General features: G+C 33.6%; 1 protein-coding gene across 1 annotated transcript in view; it reads right to left on the reverse strand.

The window, feature by feature from the left end:
• LOC121418074 (nesprin-1-like) overlaps window positions 1–2,950 on the reverse strand; it is a 73,025-nt gene extending 70,075 nt beyond the window's left edge. The window contains exon 1 of the mRNA XM_041611779.1: window positions 1,996–2,950. Within this exon, the coding sequence (XP_041467713.1) occupies window positions 1,996–2,080 (85 nt within the window). The 5' untranslated portion in view covers window positions 2,081–2,950. The remainder of the gene's footprint in view (window positions 1–1,995) is intronic.
• Between the last annotated feature and the right edge of the window lie 14,477 nt (window positions 2,951–17,427).

Here is a 17,427-nt window from a genome sequence, read left to right on the forward strand (position 1 = left end):
TCGACCCTAAACACGTAATTTTCCTAGCGAAATAGATACCCTTTTTTCATTATTTTTGTGTTTTTGACACCCTTATCACGTTACGTACGTAACGTGCCCTATCGTGAAAAGGACATCCTTTTTACGTGTTTTTTTGGTCGCGCATGGTATCCACTCGTCAATGTAAGTGGCCCCCCCCCCCCCCCCCGGGCCTCGTAATGAAAGCATAAACACACCCTAAGTTATGATGCCAATTCAACAAATACCCCAACACGGCAAAAGTTCATTGACCTTAAATGACATTTTATATTGGTCATGTGACCTGAAACTCAGGCAGGATATGTCAAAGTTACATGAACTAGGTCCATATACTAGTTATGACAGCATTTTACAACTTAACCTTAAGATTTCACCCTTTAAGGTGTCTTAACAAAAAAGCCTGAGCAATGTCTTTCTGCATTATATTTCAGCATGGGCAAAACGATGGGGTAATGCAGGGAAGCCACTGTAAAAGATGATGAGTGGGATTTCAAACATTCAAGCTCAGCAGGACTCCTCCAAAAAGGATTGTGACAAAAATTGAAATATTATTCTGCCTCTATAATATCTTAAATGGAGAGTGTGTATTTGATGTTTGGGTTGAGTGAACCCAGTAATCACAGTTCCAAGGTTGTTGTAAACAGTCTTGCTCAAACTTTGCTTTAATTATTTTCAATCAATAAGGGTTATTTCAAAAAGTAAATAAACATTGAAATATCACAATTGAAAAAAAAAACTTTATGAATTCATGCATCACTCCAAAAAGAAGTTATATATCATTCACATATAGTTGAAAGGATGCTAAATCCTCACACCTCTTGACTGTGATGTCACTTAAGCGCATTTCATAAGGTATCATATTTATATGCTTCTTGAGAGAAGAGAGTTTTCTTCAAATAATTAGACTTTTTATTTGAATTAATTACATGATATAGCGAGGGCATATGTTCTTTTTTTAAGGGGGTTGGGAATATTTAGTGGCAAAAAAGCGCTTAAGGGCCTATGAAAAAATAGAGGATGTAATATACCCCCCCCCAAAAAAAAAAACATGGGGAAAACCCAAAGCTGGGATTGCAACGACAACACAATAGACCAAATTCACAAATGTGATCTAACTATGGGACAAAATACAAACCTCTTGTGCATGTTCAATTTGTAACATTATACTCAACTACCTTCACTCTCATTTCAAACTTAAAAAATGACAAATGGTTCATTGTGCGATAAGAACTAAGTTCAACTCACAAAAAGGAAAATTTTATTTTTAATAATTTAACAGCTAAATTTTATTGAATAAAGCAATGATGAAAATAAGGTTAACCGGACTACTTTGTATGTTACTAATTAATCTGAAATACTGCAGATAGATCGGTGTACAATTGAGTCTGTATAATCAAAGTGAATTTTCATATCAGATTCTGCACAACATTCACCTCTTTTGCATGTATAAAACTTCTCCTTGTTACAGGGCAGTTTCTACTGTCCCAAGAGATATGACTTTGGCAGAGCCACCTGTAATTAATATATCTACTATATAATTAGCATATTAAATAAATGTTTGTATCGCCAATGAATATATCAAAGGGAGTCTTTTTATCTACAAAGCCTGGGAAGGCTTTATTCTTTCATAGGACTTACAGCAAGGCTTCATTAAATTATCTCATGTGAGCATGATATGTAATAAAATTCAAATTTCAATTAAGTTCCATACAAAAAAAGTTGTTTTTCATCAATTTTCCATAGCCTCATCAGATAGTAATCCATAAACAGACTCTGCAAAACATGTTTCCATGACCTTCTGCAGTCTTCGTGTCCAGCTACTGCTAGAAGGTCCCATACTTTACAAGTCTTCAGTATGAGACTGATCCCACATCCATTCTGTTCATGGAACAGGCACTCAACCACTGAGCCATGCACATCCTGGTCTTTCTCTCAGCTTTTTTTTTGGGGGGGGGTAGAGGGGTATTATATACTCACCCAAGATGTAAAGCTCCACATACACTGGCTGTTTTTTCTCTTTCTTGGGGCTCTTCCTAACATGATGATACCTCCTCTGGGCCATATTCCCCAATCAAACACTATCACAACACCATGATTCCTATTAAAGTTCCTCAAACAAATATTGACTGAACACTGACAACTACTTGCATTCTCTCATTTTCCATGTTCTCCCCTCCCTTTTCCGGCCCCTTGAAAGCCATCCTCTACATGAGATTTCAAACTGCTACATTTTGCCGCCCACATGCAAAAAAAGTCATCAAAGTCATAGAATTAGTTTCCAATGATTGCGGAAAAGCCACAAGGTTCAAGAGCTTATCGGCTTCTCTTTCCTGCACATGTTCCTCTGTACGAGCCAACATGCATTGCTGAGATTGCGTTCCAATTACAGGTCCAGATGAACTGCCTCCTCACTCATTATTGTCGCATAAACGAGGGATGTAAATAAAAGAGAAGAAAGACTTAATCCTGGCCGTTACCAGAGCCAAGTGAGGAGGCGTTGGGCCCTCAAACATCTCTGAATGCTAGATCATGTTTGCTTTGGGTAAGAGAATAGCTTCAGTAACTTCTGACACCATTGACATTTCTCCAATGAGATACCAAATGTAACCCCATCGAGGGTATTGTTAAGCATGTATTGATCACCATACACCAAACATAATAAAGTGTCATGCATGTCTGGTCTTACTGTAATTAAATATAGCTTTAAGGTGAATGGTCACAACGTTCAAGCTTCAGGATTTCAAGGCCGAATATACCTGTATCCATGATACAAACGCTGGACCAACATCATAAACCAAAGACCATTTTTATATTCAAAGCTATCATTTGTCATTACAATAGTATATTGTAGTGAAGCAAAATAGACTCTACTTTCCATTTGACAAAAGGTTGTTCAGATGCTTTTTAAAAAACAGAAACAGTTTGCAAAGTTCATATGCGTGTTAATGCTAGCCACTGAACGAAAGATGGGATTTAAGTTTCTAGTTTTAGAGTGACCACCAAAATTCAATTAACTTTCATAAAAAGGTATCAAAATATTGAACTATGACTATAACTGAATTCCTGAATCAATTTTAAGATTATATGCCCCCTCTTCAAAAAGCTACCAGTTGTATATGCATACATCCTCAATACTTTTTAAAGAGCATTCCAAGAAAGTATTGATCATCTAAATCTGATTTCCATTACAAAACAGTACTAAGGTTAAAGGGGGTTGCATCTGAATTGTACACCTTATTCTAGAGGTAGTAGTGACTCTGATCAATAAACATATTATGATTTCATATTTTCACTGCATATTGTTCATGGACAATTACATCATATGGAAATTTGATATTAGTCCTCACAAAATTGTTTCATCTATGACACCTAAGCAAAGGAATTCTAGTATAGATGCTAATTGAAGATAACAGTATTATTAGGTCAAAGTTAATCACTACAATAGCATTTGGATACAGGGGGGGGGGGTAGAGAAGGCTCCCCAACCCTTTTTTCCCATGATTTAAACAAAGGGGAAAAAGGGCAAAAAAGGGAAGGGTTATGTCAAAGTATTATTTTTTGGGGGGAGGAGAATGTCATCTTCAGGTCCATTTTCCATCCCCCTTGATCAAACTACTTTGATGCCACTCCTGTAAAAAAAGGATTTCTCGGGCAAAAGAGAGGGGAGTTGTACCCCCCCCCCTCCATATACACACATTTTTTTCAAATTCCTTAGGAATAGGGGTATTATTCTTCACCTGAGCATAGTTTTAAAATTGTCCCCACCTCCTCCCTAAAAAAGAAGAAAATCTTTTTGAACTATGGCCCCTGAGTATATCTTAAAGTCGTATGCTTATCAAAGTCAATGATATTGGAGGATATATGGTCAAAACTACATTTTTAAAGTTTGAACTTTGAAAGGGCAAACAATACTATTCAAATACAAATATAAGCACCTTAGCCAGTCCATTCAAAGCATTATATCAGTAAAATAAACCTGTCGTATGAGCAGAGAGATTGTGAATGTGTCACGAACAAGTGGACTATTGACACTAATAAATTCCTTCAAACAAGGATAAAGGTAATGACAATATTTATATATGCATCTTATGCCATGCCGAAGGTTTTATGAATTGGCATACTGACAATATTGAGAAAAGCAAATGAAAATGCATTATTTTTTCATGTACCTCTCTGAGCATTGAGTTTCTTTTTTTTATGTATATTTGCAAATTACTGGGTGATGGGTGAACATCCTATAATTTTTATTGAGGAACCTTTAATCAAGGTCAAATGGGGGATGAGCTTTTTCAATCCCCTCCGTTTCGCCTATTTTCAGGATATTCAGGATGTTCATTATCTGAAATTGAAAACAGAATAAATTGAAATTGAATTGAACTGAAAAATCATCAGCATCACAACAGTGTTGTTAGGATATAGGTATTTGTATAGTGTATTAATAAATTGGAACATATATATTAGACATTCTAAGGGAATTTATCAAAACTTAAAAAGGGCTTTAAACACCCGTGGTCATCTGAAGTGTCTTGCCACTGATAGCATATTACAACACAATGTGCTTAGTCATCGAATAGCTTTGTGACAGTACACATTTCCAATGGAGAGTGGATATTTTGATGTGTATTGGATGGTGTTCTTGTGATGAAAATATTTTCATATCTTAGAAATTAAAAAAGCTCTCATCACTACATAAAGAATAGGACTCCAACTTTCATATTCAGCGAAACTCTAAACATACATGTATGTTGATCCAGAAACTACTAAAACGAAGGTCCACAAGTTATGAACTTCAGATGAATGCTGACAATTTGCCTTATAACTATTTACATGTAGCTGACAGGTGACAGCAATAGGCATACGTCAATGACACTTTCAACTCCCCACTCCACCCTAAATCACCCTCCCACACCATTACCATAGTATTTAAAGGAGAAGTTCACCCTAAAGAAATGTTTATTGTTAAAATAGCAGAAAAAAAATTATCTGAAAAAATTTGGTGAAGGTTTTAGGAAAATCTATTAAAGATTAAGAAAGTTATTGGATTTCTAAATTTAGAATTTGTGATATCATAAACGAGCAGCTGCCCCATATGTTATGTACCGGTAATATAAAATACATAACCTACGTTTTAATCTTTTGATCTTTTAATCTTTTTTTCATGATGAGGTATTCTTGTTTTCTTTTTAGGAATGGGTGTGAAATGATTTGTCTATTGATATATACGGAAAGTAAAGTAATAACCATTTTTCAATTTTCTGAGAAAATGAAATTTTATTGATTTTTTACCTCATATGTAGGGAAGCTGCTCACATATGACATTAGAAATCAAATAATTAAAATTCTAATAACTTCTATATTCTTTGATGGAATTTCCTAAAACCTTTGCCAATATATTTTATTATCTTTTCTGCTATTTTTACAATAAACTGATTTGTGAAATTCAATTTAAAGATAAATATCAGCTTTGATTGTATGTCAACAGACTCAAATATAGATTTTGTTCTTACTTACAACATATAAAGACCAGTCACTTATCATGAGTCCATGAGAAGTTACAGCAAGGGCGTGGAAACTCAGAATGGTATTTTCATATTCAGAAAAAAGGAAAATCCTTCATTTCAACTTCTATACAAGTCTACATGTAGATATCTATATCTAAATGAGGTGAAGAATCAATTGTCTCAATAAATTTGTGTACATGTAGTGGGCCTTTTATGTCAATTATACGGACATCAAAGCAAAAGTCAAACTTTTTCATGATACTACACTCCACTCCAGTGGCATACATGACCAAAAAAAAAGAAAGGGAAAAAGATAAGGGCGAAAAATGACATTATTTCGGAAATATATCAGTATGTAAAAATCTATCACAAAATTTAATTTTGGGAACGAAAATGTCAAAATTTTGCTCACTCGCAACTTTTTATAATTTTTTCCTGATACACCTAATCTTGCCCCTCCAAAATATCTAGCCCATTATGCCACTGCCACACTAGTAACATGTCAATATTGAGTCTGTGCTTCAAGACTAGGAGTATTGTCAATGCACAGAGATGAGTCAATATCTCAAGAAAGGAAGGCTGTGCCAATATGAAAGAGATATGCTCTGCTGCCCTCTATGTGAATAGACAGCACAACATAAATATTATTCTAGTTCTTTCAAGGTTTCCATTCTAATTTCAGAAGAGGCATCTGGTTGTTCTGTTGACAAATTATATACCTTTGTATGAATACATTTCACTGTTTGAAATGCCAAACCTCTATCTCAAAAGATATCAAATTCTCAAATAATGAAAGATAAACAAAACAAATAAAACTTTGCAAAAAATAAGAGTAAAACTATTTCAACATGGTACTCTTCTCTTTGCATAGGAATAGAGCAAAATGTGGGCAGGATATTAATTAGATACATTATCATGTAATTAAAAGAAAAAAGAACAAAACTTTGCATCTCAAGAAGTATGATGTTCCGAAACTAAGGGTGAAAACTGAAAACATAATCATGGCCAAAATTACAATGTTGTATCCAATGGTACACTACCTTCTCCAATTTCACAGGGCATAGTAGCTTCATTTTCCAGACAAAGAGCTGAGATTTGTGATTTTAACAAAAGGTGGTTTTCCACAAAACCTAGACAGGAGGTATTGTCACTAAAGCAAATGCAGACAAGAAAAGGAGTACCTGTAAAAGCTGTTCTCCTTGGGTTACAGACAACACAACAGGTGGGGAATTCCCACCATATAAAAAGTGTGCATCAAAATATTGATGTGAAGAAAAAAAAATTCTCTCTTTTTTAAAAATGTTGGCTTTGAATACATTTGATTATTGATCATACTATCAAAAGTAATACAAAGTCTGGTCACAAATATGAGAAATTGCATTGGATATTAACTGGAATCTATTGTAAACCTACATGTCTGTCACCCTATCTGATGTGAACTATTATTACTGAGGGGCAACTTATCCTAAATGAAGTTGTCTAATTAAATTACATTCTTTGGGAAAGGTACAAAATCACATACACATCAAATTGTTGATTTGTTTTTTTTCAGAAATAATTAAAGAAGCAAGTTACATCTTTCGTGTATTGCATTTAACATTGAATATCGGTTAAACATAATGGAAATCACTTAGAATAATGTAGAATGGTCAGTAATTATTAGAGTTTACCCAATATAATTGCTTATTTGCCTCATTCACAGGGCTTTTCAGGCATTATAATTACTTTAAATGCAGGTCTAGTAGACCTGCATTTAAACATTAGAGAGGATGAAATAGCCTGAGTACAAATAGAAATGCAATAAATGGGTAATAAATATAAAATGGGTAATAAATACAGAATGTTGATATCATACCATTTCTCTTAACATAATTACAACATTGTACATTGGACATTGAGTGTTCAGTCTATGTTTACACGCAACATATCTACTACCAAGTAACAAGAAAGCACATACTGAGTCATGTAATGGTAATAAATAATGAAACATCAAATTGTATTTCTCCACAGTTTGAGGTCTGAAATAATGCTCATTACCAGCATCCAGCCTTAAATTTTGATATTTTGCCCAGGCAAAGCCATGGGTCTCTAGATGGGATGCACATTTTTATTTTACAGCACAAACCAGAAAATCAAGCAGGGAACTAAATTTCAAAAGCCAATTGAAAGGCCAAATTCAGGCCAACAAATTTGACATCCAAGCCCATAGATTTAATGGCCTTCGATTGATTTAAGCCCTGCAATATTACCATTAAAGATATCATTGGCCTATATATGGATTACGCTCTGTGTATATAAATATTACAAATTCTATACAGGCGAACAGCCTATCTCCTACAGTACATGCAAATTTCCAGTGAATTGCTGCATAAAGATTTATGGTCTAAGTATTATCAATCCAATTGATGAATTAATATCCAACCCCACCCCCTGGAAGGTGCCTGCATCAATCGGTTGTATTCATCCTTTAATACGCACACAGGGAGTCCCAATCAACCATCTGCCCCCATTGTATACCACACAAAGACATTGCGCGTACCTCACACATCAAATGTGCCGTTGAGGCTTGGTGCTCGGAACATTGCCATTTTTTCTCACTAATGACCTTCCAATGTCAGCACATCCATGTGTTCTAGTATGCTTGACATATACTATATACCTTATAATGTCAAGCATACTAGATATATACCTGACCTTTCAGATTCAGAGAAATGTCTATTGTTTACCGTACCCCAATAAGTAGTAAATGTTAAAGTTTAGCATCAAAAGCAATCTTATAGTCATATGAGCCTGAATGATGAAACAATGTAAATTTATTTACACTAAATGAGAATAACAATCACAAAAACCTGATAGCAAATTCAATACAGTGATAATATTTCATTTCATTTAATTTATTTACATTCTCAATAAAAAACAAGAAAAATATGTATTATCACAGCATAGAAAAAAAACATATGTATGAGAATGAGGGGCCAATAAAAAATACCAAACATCAAAAACAAACATAATTAATATTGCAAAACAGATAACATTTTTTATTGAGAATGTAAACAAACTGAATAAATAACACCTTATAGAAAAACCACATTCTTGCTCAAGCTTGCAAATTCATGAAGTCTACATGTAGTCACGTACAAAGCAAAATAGACGAACAACGTACAATAAATATTATTTTGCCGTATAAGAAACCCATTCTCAAATAAAAGTTATCTATAATTTAGAAACTGCCTAATACAACCACCTTTCTAAACAATAATATCTATAATATACACTGGCTTATGCACTGTATGCTATTTTCTCTTATTTGCACTTAGCTACAAATATGATGGATCATGGCTGTAGGAGTCATTATTACAATGGATTATTGTTTGGACTTGCCAATAATGTTTGAACATGACTATGATATACTCCAGGTATAACAATCAAAGTTTGTTAAGCCATGGTTGAAATAATATTGTCTGAACATGCTTCTTAGTAAAAAAATGACAAATTTGTGAACATATATATGGCTTGGATTGCATCTTCAAGATGGCATCAGTAAATATATATATTAAATGATAGACCTAGATATATTTGCAAGGTTTCATTGACAGACATATTGTTATAACGTATAGACATTTCAGGCTATCAGTATCACCCACTGACTAAGACCATATATTTGACGATTTTGATCAGAAAAATAATATGAAATAATCCATGAACCAGCATTTTAACCCGTCATCTACTGGTCGTCACTCAGTGACTCTACCACCAGACCATTACTGATCTATAGAGCCTTTACAATGATATAACAAAATGGGCCCTCTGATTTTAATCTGGCTTGCATTCATTCCATCAATTTCCAAAGCTGTAATTTATGGCAATGACAGGGAAGTTATTATATCATTCATAATGCTCCATTATATATTTTTCTCTATATAACCATTTTATCTTTCTTAGGCAAACTGTCATGCATATATAGACAAACTGAATTTAAAGAGACTAATTTCAAACATTTTGTTTCAAGGGCTCAAATTTATTTTTTATAATGCTCACACTAAGTCCCAAATTGAGCAGTAATAGTTCTGTGTACTTATAAAAATTAAAACTCAAAGGTCCCATCATGATCATTATTTGTCAAGTCAATGAGCTATTATTAACATATTGTCTTTAACCACTGAGGTCTTTAAAATATTTGCCAGAAGTATATTCACTTTTGTATAAGAAAAGGCAGTACTCAATATTGACTAGTGCCAATGTAATAAAACTTGAGAGAATGAAACTAGTATTTGAATGAATGCCTAATGATGACAACTAGGATGTGGTCGCGTTTAGTTTCACACCTGTCCAATTACAAAAATAACTTATATTTTCTTTTGATGCAGATCTCATGCAAGAACAATTAGAAAAGTAAAATCCTAACACCAACAGAGAATAACACAAGTGATGATTTCAACAATTAGAACTCTCGCAAGCGATTATCCAAGGTCGCCCATTTGAGTGTGAAAAATAGGGATTTACAAGAACTTTTGATATAAGGCAAGAAAATTTTGTTTAAAGGGATGAAAATCCTGTCACAGTTGATAAAAAAAGAGAACTTTATCTGATTTATGTTGGTGTGAATCTGGGTCCATATTCAATCCTAAAAGATGTTTAAGCCTAATTATCAGCCTATTTTGTTCTGTGGCAGGTGTAATATGGTTAAAATCAGACTATTTCAGATTTTAGTTATTTGGGACATGTATTTTGAGACTTGAGCAAAGTCATATTTTCATGATGAGGCTGGTGTGAATATATCCACTGTAAATCTGTTCAAACAAGCAGCTTGTAAAGCCTCCTGTGTACACAATTCAAGTTGAAGCCCAAACAACTGTCTCCATGGTGGCAAAGAAGCTCTCTTGTTAGAACCATGGACCTAGGTCCATTGTAGAATATGCTTCATCACAGACAAATCATCATTTATTCACATGGTACAAAATGTGGGGAAAAAGTCTGACAAAGACAGAATTAATATTATGTCGATGAATAATTGATACCCATTGGGTAAATCATACATCATTATACACAGCCTGTAATTGATACCATCTATCTCCATAACATTCTGGAAAATGATTGGGTCATCTATTATTCTGGAGACACTAATTCATCTGTATTGTTTTTAATCCTTTGATCAGAACTCACGAAACAAATTAAATATAATTTGGTAGATCTTTTAAGTGAAAATACAGAGAGATCAACTTCAGTAAGTCTGGAAAGTGTTTAGATGGTGGTCTTGCTTTTGATTTCTCAACAACCAATAATTACAAGATCTGCACTTAATATAGAAATAGAATGTGTGAAGACCATGTACAGGTACATCAAGTCGCTATACACCAAGTCTTCAGGGACGACGAAGACAAAGTATAGTATGAACTTTCTAATGGGTAATCATGGCAAAACAGAGCAGGTAGCCATATCAGAAGCCATCATAAACAGTGTAAAATACAACAAAAACTGTGAAAACCAAGTCTTGAAAGATAGCTCAAAGTATGATAAGAAAAGTCACCACTGTCATAGGCCTACTTCCTTACCAACAAGCCTCAACTTCTTACTACTAATGCTTATCTCTACTACAAACATGACAGTAAAAAAGAGTCCCTTTAAAGATTCTTGCAATGTTTACAAACTGTTTCTCAAACACTTGTTTAATTCTTCTGTTCCTGTCTAACCACAAATTCATCTTATTTCTACGAGTGACTGAAGCTTTTTAAACCTAAAGAGATACATGTAATAGGCAACTTGTAATAGGATTGCCGGACGGTCACTTACAATTACATGCAAATAATTTTCTCATGATGGTTCATGGCTGTGGTTCCAGTACCTACTTTGGGAATAGGATGGAGGTTGGGGTTTGATCCTGGTCAGTAATATCAAAAGTCTTATAAAATCTGTACCTTTTGCCGCTTGCCTGGCGATGAGCATACTAGAATTTTGAGAAGGGTAACAGGAATTATGACACGCCAATGGGAAGAATGGCGTACATCTAAAGCGCGCTTTATTTGGTAACAAGTGCCATATTATTATTAATTTCAAAATTGGAGAAAATTTTAGTATGAGTTATATTATTAATTTCAAAATTTGAGAAAATTTTAGTCAAAAATTAAAATACTCTGTCTCATATACTGTAAGGATACTGTCATGCATTGTTCAGATATTCATAACCATTCACTCTATATATAATTTTCAAATCTTGTTAAAGTAATATTTAAAAATTAAAATATTATTTATCTTAATATAATTCTTAGTCTTAGGGCTATTTGAACAAAAAACAGATTTATGGCACATATCTTTTTACAATTAAAACAGGTAAAGGACATAGAGATAGCAACTTTTCCGTATTTCTTTTCATCAAATCTTTTCTGACTTTAATAGCATTGAAATCAATTTAACTAGTTTCACTTAAATCAGTAGTTTCTTTGATATGTGGTTGTTCATTAATAACTCCCTGCATATTTGTAGACCCAATGGTAGAATATTAGAGATATCTTCTATACTCCTTTATAAACTCAAATGACACTCCAATTTAAGCTTAACATGTGACTGTAAGCTCTTGTCTGAGCTATATCTGGCTTGGGATGATATGGATTAAAGTGGAGGGCCTCCACAGGAAGTCAGACTGTTTGGTATCGTTGCTAGGGTGAACGGTTGCCAGGAAGTGTTCCCCCTGTCAACACACTCACAGTCACATGTATTAAAAAATGCAGATCACCATCAAATCAATATCCTAGACAGTCAAGTTGGGTTTTTAGTTTCAAAGAAACATCTGCCAAATCTGGAAGGTGAGAAATATTCATAACTTGGACTGAATAGGATGGCAATGAATGAAGATCCATCAAAAAAAATATTCACTGCCTGGTCTACAAGATATTTCTGTGAATAGTTTAATCTTTAATATCAAATATTTATCTGACTTTCAGAGTTTTGATCATATTCACCATAATAATAAATCCCAGATGAAGTTCAAGAAGGCAAGCTATTGTTGTTGCTGGGTTTTTTTTACAAAAAAGTTCTCTTTAAAATGAAAAGAAAATTACATTATTTGTTACAATTTGAGGGTAAGTAGTTGGATTAAATCAGTCAAAGAAGATATCCTACTGATGATTGTAATTAATTGGATTAATATGTGTAGACTACATATTACAACCCTTACAAGTGATAAATCTTATTCTGTAACATGGAAAAGGCACATAAGATTTGAAAACTGTTTGGTTGAAAAAGTTGGAATTTAAGCAGTCATAAATGTGGAATCATAGACAAAGATGTGTATCCATGCCCCGGGGGGGCCACTTACATTGACGAGTGGATACCATGCGCAACCAAAAAAACACGTAAAAAGGATGTCCTTTTCACGACAGGGCACGTTACGTACGTAACGTGAAAAGGGTGTCACTGTCAAAAACACAAAATAATGAAAAAAGGGTATCTATTTCGCTAGGAAAATTACGTGTTTAGGGTCGAATTTGCGGGGATGATAAAACAAAATTAGAATGTTTTATAAAGGATGTCCTTTTTGCCCCAACACTACGTGTTTAGAGTCCTATTTGCGCGAGGTGTAGAAGGTGGGGTCGTACTAAACCAAATAAGGTAAAGCCGACAACCAAAGGACCCATAACAATAAAACATTCCTGTACTTGTTTAGGGGTTCATTTCAGGGAATATTTGCCAAGAGTATCGTTTTGTTTCCAATACTTGTTAAGGGTAGGGTTTCACACGCCAATACTTGTTAAGGGGTGCATTTTCAGAATATGGAAATTACGTGTTTAGGGTGCTTTTTGAGACCCCATGGTCGCGCATGGTATCCACTCGTGAATGGAAGTGGCCCCCCCGGGATCCATGCACTATCAAAACTATAAACATGGGTGAGTTCATTGTATATGACACTCCAATATAGTCAATTATCAAGGATTAATTGTAGTATCAGTCAATTAAAAATAAAGAGGCATTTTACTTTAAAAATCTAAAAGAGCGCAATGGTGCTAGTCTACCACATCATAAGGTAAATTGGTTTGAAAGATTAAGATTTAAAAAAAAACTGTTTCAAAACAGCTGAAATGGTTTCAAATGTCCATAAATCATTTGATCTCCTCTCCTCATCATCTCCTTTACAGAAAGTGGTATAAGCTTAGTTTCATTCACATATACTGATATGAATATTCTGTAAATGAAAATGACACTTTTTAATACTTTAGCTTTACCTTATGGAGAGTTCTTCTGTAGTCTTTTCATGGTTAAAACTAAGTACTGGTAGACCAGCAAATATTGTAAAAATAAAAATGATATTCTTCAAAGGAAATTGTAAAAAAAAATATCTTCGAGCCCGGTTCATTCACATTTCCTCAAATGATCAATGAATATGAGTGGCTGGGTGTCATTTATCTGCAAAGTTTAATAAAACACATTGAATATTTTAAAATTCAGTATGTTTTGAAGTATCATTACAAAAATAACATGAATTTTATACTTTCCATGTAGTCAAAAACTTTTAGTTTGCAAAGCCATATCTGGCTTTTCCAAAGGTTCTCCTTTTCCATTATCAATCTTTGTAAGTGATGAACATTCTTTATGCATTATTGTTTCGATTTTAATTATTGTATATACATATGCAATGTTTGTAATAATTGTGTAAATATGTTTTTATGAGAATGGAATAAATGATCAATCAATCAATCAAAATATAATACAAGCACAGTATAACTCCTATAATACTGCACAAAGTTTGCACTCTGCAGCTCATTAGCATACTGAGCGGAGTATGAGCAAGGACCTACTACAACGGTCCATGGTATGAGCATATACATGAGTTCTATCCTCCAGCCCTAAAACCCATCAATATTGTCAAGTATTGATACTCCATCTGGACAAGTCCAATCACTTTCCCTTTGCGGCTGATCTTCATTATCGTAACTGTGACAAAGCCAATGATTCCAATCAAATTCAGTAGGCCTTCTTGCTCTTTGTGGGGTACATATTAATTGCACAACACTCAAAAGAAACCAATTTAAGCTTTGGAATACTTGTTATCTGTACGAAATAATCAATGCATCACTGATCAATCATTGTCCATGAAAATAATTGTTTCATTAAAATGGACCTGCAAAATATACGTCGATATAACCACAATGCAGGTATCACAAAATGGTTTACAGAAATGTACTTTTTAGTGTAAAATGGCAAGAATACTCCTGATCACATTTTGCTTCTAAATGTTCAAAATCAAAGTATATTCACACAGATTTGACAGATTTTCAGATTCACATTATGAAGAAAAGAGGGAAAGAGAAGAGTTATTTTTAGAATGGCACCAAACAAGTACACTACCACACTTTTCAATAGGATTTACAGGCCTTGACAACTCCAATATTTATTATAATAGTAAATGCACTTCATTATTGATCAAACAAAAAAAAATCAGATTAAGCCTGAAATATGAACTGTAAACTATAACCAAACACAACAAACTTCATTTGCCTTACATCTCAAACCTCAACACTTACAATCTTTCACAAATAGATGTTAATATTTTTCATATGTTAATGATTCAAGTATGCAAATGAAAAGAATAAATGTATGTGTTGCTGACATGTATACATGTTAGAGTGGATGTTGCTCTGCTGTAGAGCAAAGCATGAGATTGCATATATCATAGTATTACCAAGGAGATGTCATCTCCTTGGTATAAGGCATCTCATAACATAACATGCCATTCTAATCCGTGAAGATTACTTTGTCTTCAGATAAGCACTGTCATAACACTGGCGGCAATCTACAGACCATAGCACAGACATAACAAACTTGACTACATGTAGCTTGTGTCTTCAAGAAATGTGTTTTCCCTGTCTGGTTAACGAGTGATTGTTTGTTACAAATAATTCACACTTAGTGTGATTTGTTCACTTGAGCTACATTTCCTAGAAATATCATCACCAACAGTTATACACAATTTTCTTTCCATGAGTCCCTTGAAAAGTTTTTGAGAAAAAAGGAAGAACAGATTACTAGTATCCTATCTTGTTTTGAACAAATGCCAGCTTTTGTAATAGTCTGAGCACTGTGTGTATTCCAGTTTGTTTGGTAGCAGCAGGGCTTTTAAGTCAAATTTACAAAGTTTTGATGACAGTTTAGACATCCTTCTGGCTCTGATCAGGCAGCATGTTCTCTCCAGGAACATTAGTCACATGATGTATCTGTCAACTGTATGTTAGTCATGATGATTGCACAATCATCCTACATGTCTGTAACGTGGCACGCCATCAATTGTATTGCCCCATGTCATCAACATGAATTTGTTTCTTCAAAAAAACACGTAACAGAAGGGTATAAAACATGCATGTACTGCAACTCTGAATAATCGATTAATAACAATCAATCATTTATAGTTGAATGTTATTCATAGTAAAATCCAGGAGCAAATAATAATAACTAAGTTTTCCTATTCCGAGCCTTAACAATATCTAAATTAATAAGTCCAAAATGTAACATATGCAAAGTGAATATCAAGTTAAATACAATAAAAGCTTGCACTGTTTAAAGATTAAAATTGCATTCTTCAAAGGAATTAGAATGCTAAATAAATCTGAATGTATGTAATATGCTGTGTAAATTTTGAGAAAGAAAAAAATTACAATCGTACTTATATCTATTTTAATAGCTCTCACTGTATGATCAGAGCAATTTGATTTTGGTAATTTATTCTACTATTTAGACCTATCAATATCAGCTCATTAGCAATATCAGTTAGCTTCTCTGGTAAAAACAAAACAAAGAAAACAAAAAGCAGAAAATATAAATGTCACTGCATATTATATGTGAATTGATGAAAAGACTACCAAAAGGGTGTATTAGGAATAAAATTGTTTTCTACAAACTTCAACATTCGTGTTTATGAATTTCTTTGACAGAAAAATTATACCCTAGACGACCTTTAAATTCACAGATTTTAGTATTTTTACATGGTTGATCAGACAACCATTCAAGCTGAAATTCAAGATTTCTAATTGAAATTGAAAGAGTATATGTCTGACAGATTATTCTTCACAAAGTATACAAAAAGTTGTTATGAACTAAATATGATATTCATTTAAACCTCCGTGGAAGACCACACACGAGTGAATATTGTCTGAAAGCCAGACAGAGTAATCAAACCAAGGAGATAGAAAATTACCCTCTCTGAAGTATAATATTCCCAAGTACTAGTGGGAATAAAAAAGATAATGGCCTTGACTTCTTAGTGTGTAAATACATGAGGTGTCTGCTCTCAATGTTAAATGTTTTTGTATTGTGATTGAATGGCCCAGGGTAGTGATAGCAATTAGTACAAGGGCAACTATTCATATCTGTTGATGTCCATCTATTCACAGGCCTCTACGATACATGCCAATTTAATTGGACGAACATGTTTTATAAAAAGGTTAAAAAAAAATTTTTAATTCACTGCTTCTAATTAGTGATAATGACTCATGCCTTATATTTCAAAGAATATGGAACCATTCAACTTCATGTTGTACGTCTATTTGGGATTAATTGTAATTCATATATCAATTTCCTTTTCAAAATGATTTCACAAATCCTAAACTCCACAATCAAGAGAAAACAAACTGAAAAGAAAATGAAAAAAGCAACAACAAAATGACAAATGTGTGTTGTCTGTATTTCATCATAAATAATGTTCTTTATCTACCTTGAAGCGCCAGGAAGACTTTGGAATTACTTTTGTGATATCTGATCCAGAGCGGAATTTTGTTCATCTTATTTTTCTTGCCCTGTGGATTTTCACACAATAGCCAAACAATCCAGTCAGTGTTTTCTGACTAGATATAGGATTACATATTGCTTGCTTGAATTGCTTCATAGTCTGTATACAATCAAGCATAATAGTATCAGAGAAAAA

This window comes from Lytechinus variegatus, chromosome 7, assembly GCF_018143015.1.
Source record: "Lytechinus variegatus isolate NC3 chromosome 7, Lvar_3.0, whole genome shotgun sequence".
NCBI classification, from domain to species: domain Eukaryota; kingdom Metazoa; phylum Echinodermata; class Echinoidea; order Temnopleuroida; family Toxopneustidae; genus Lytechinus; species Lytechinus variegatus.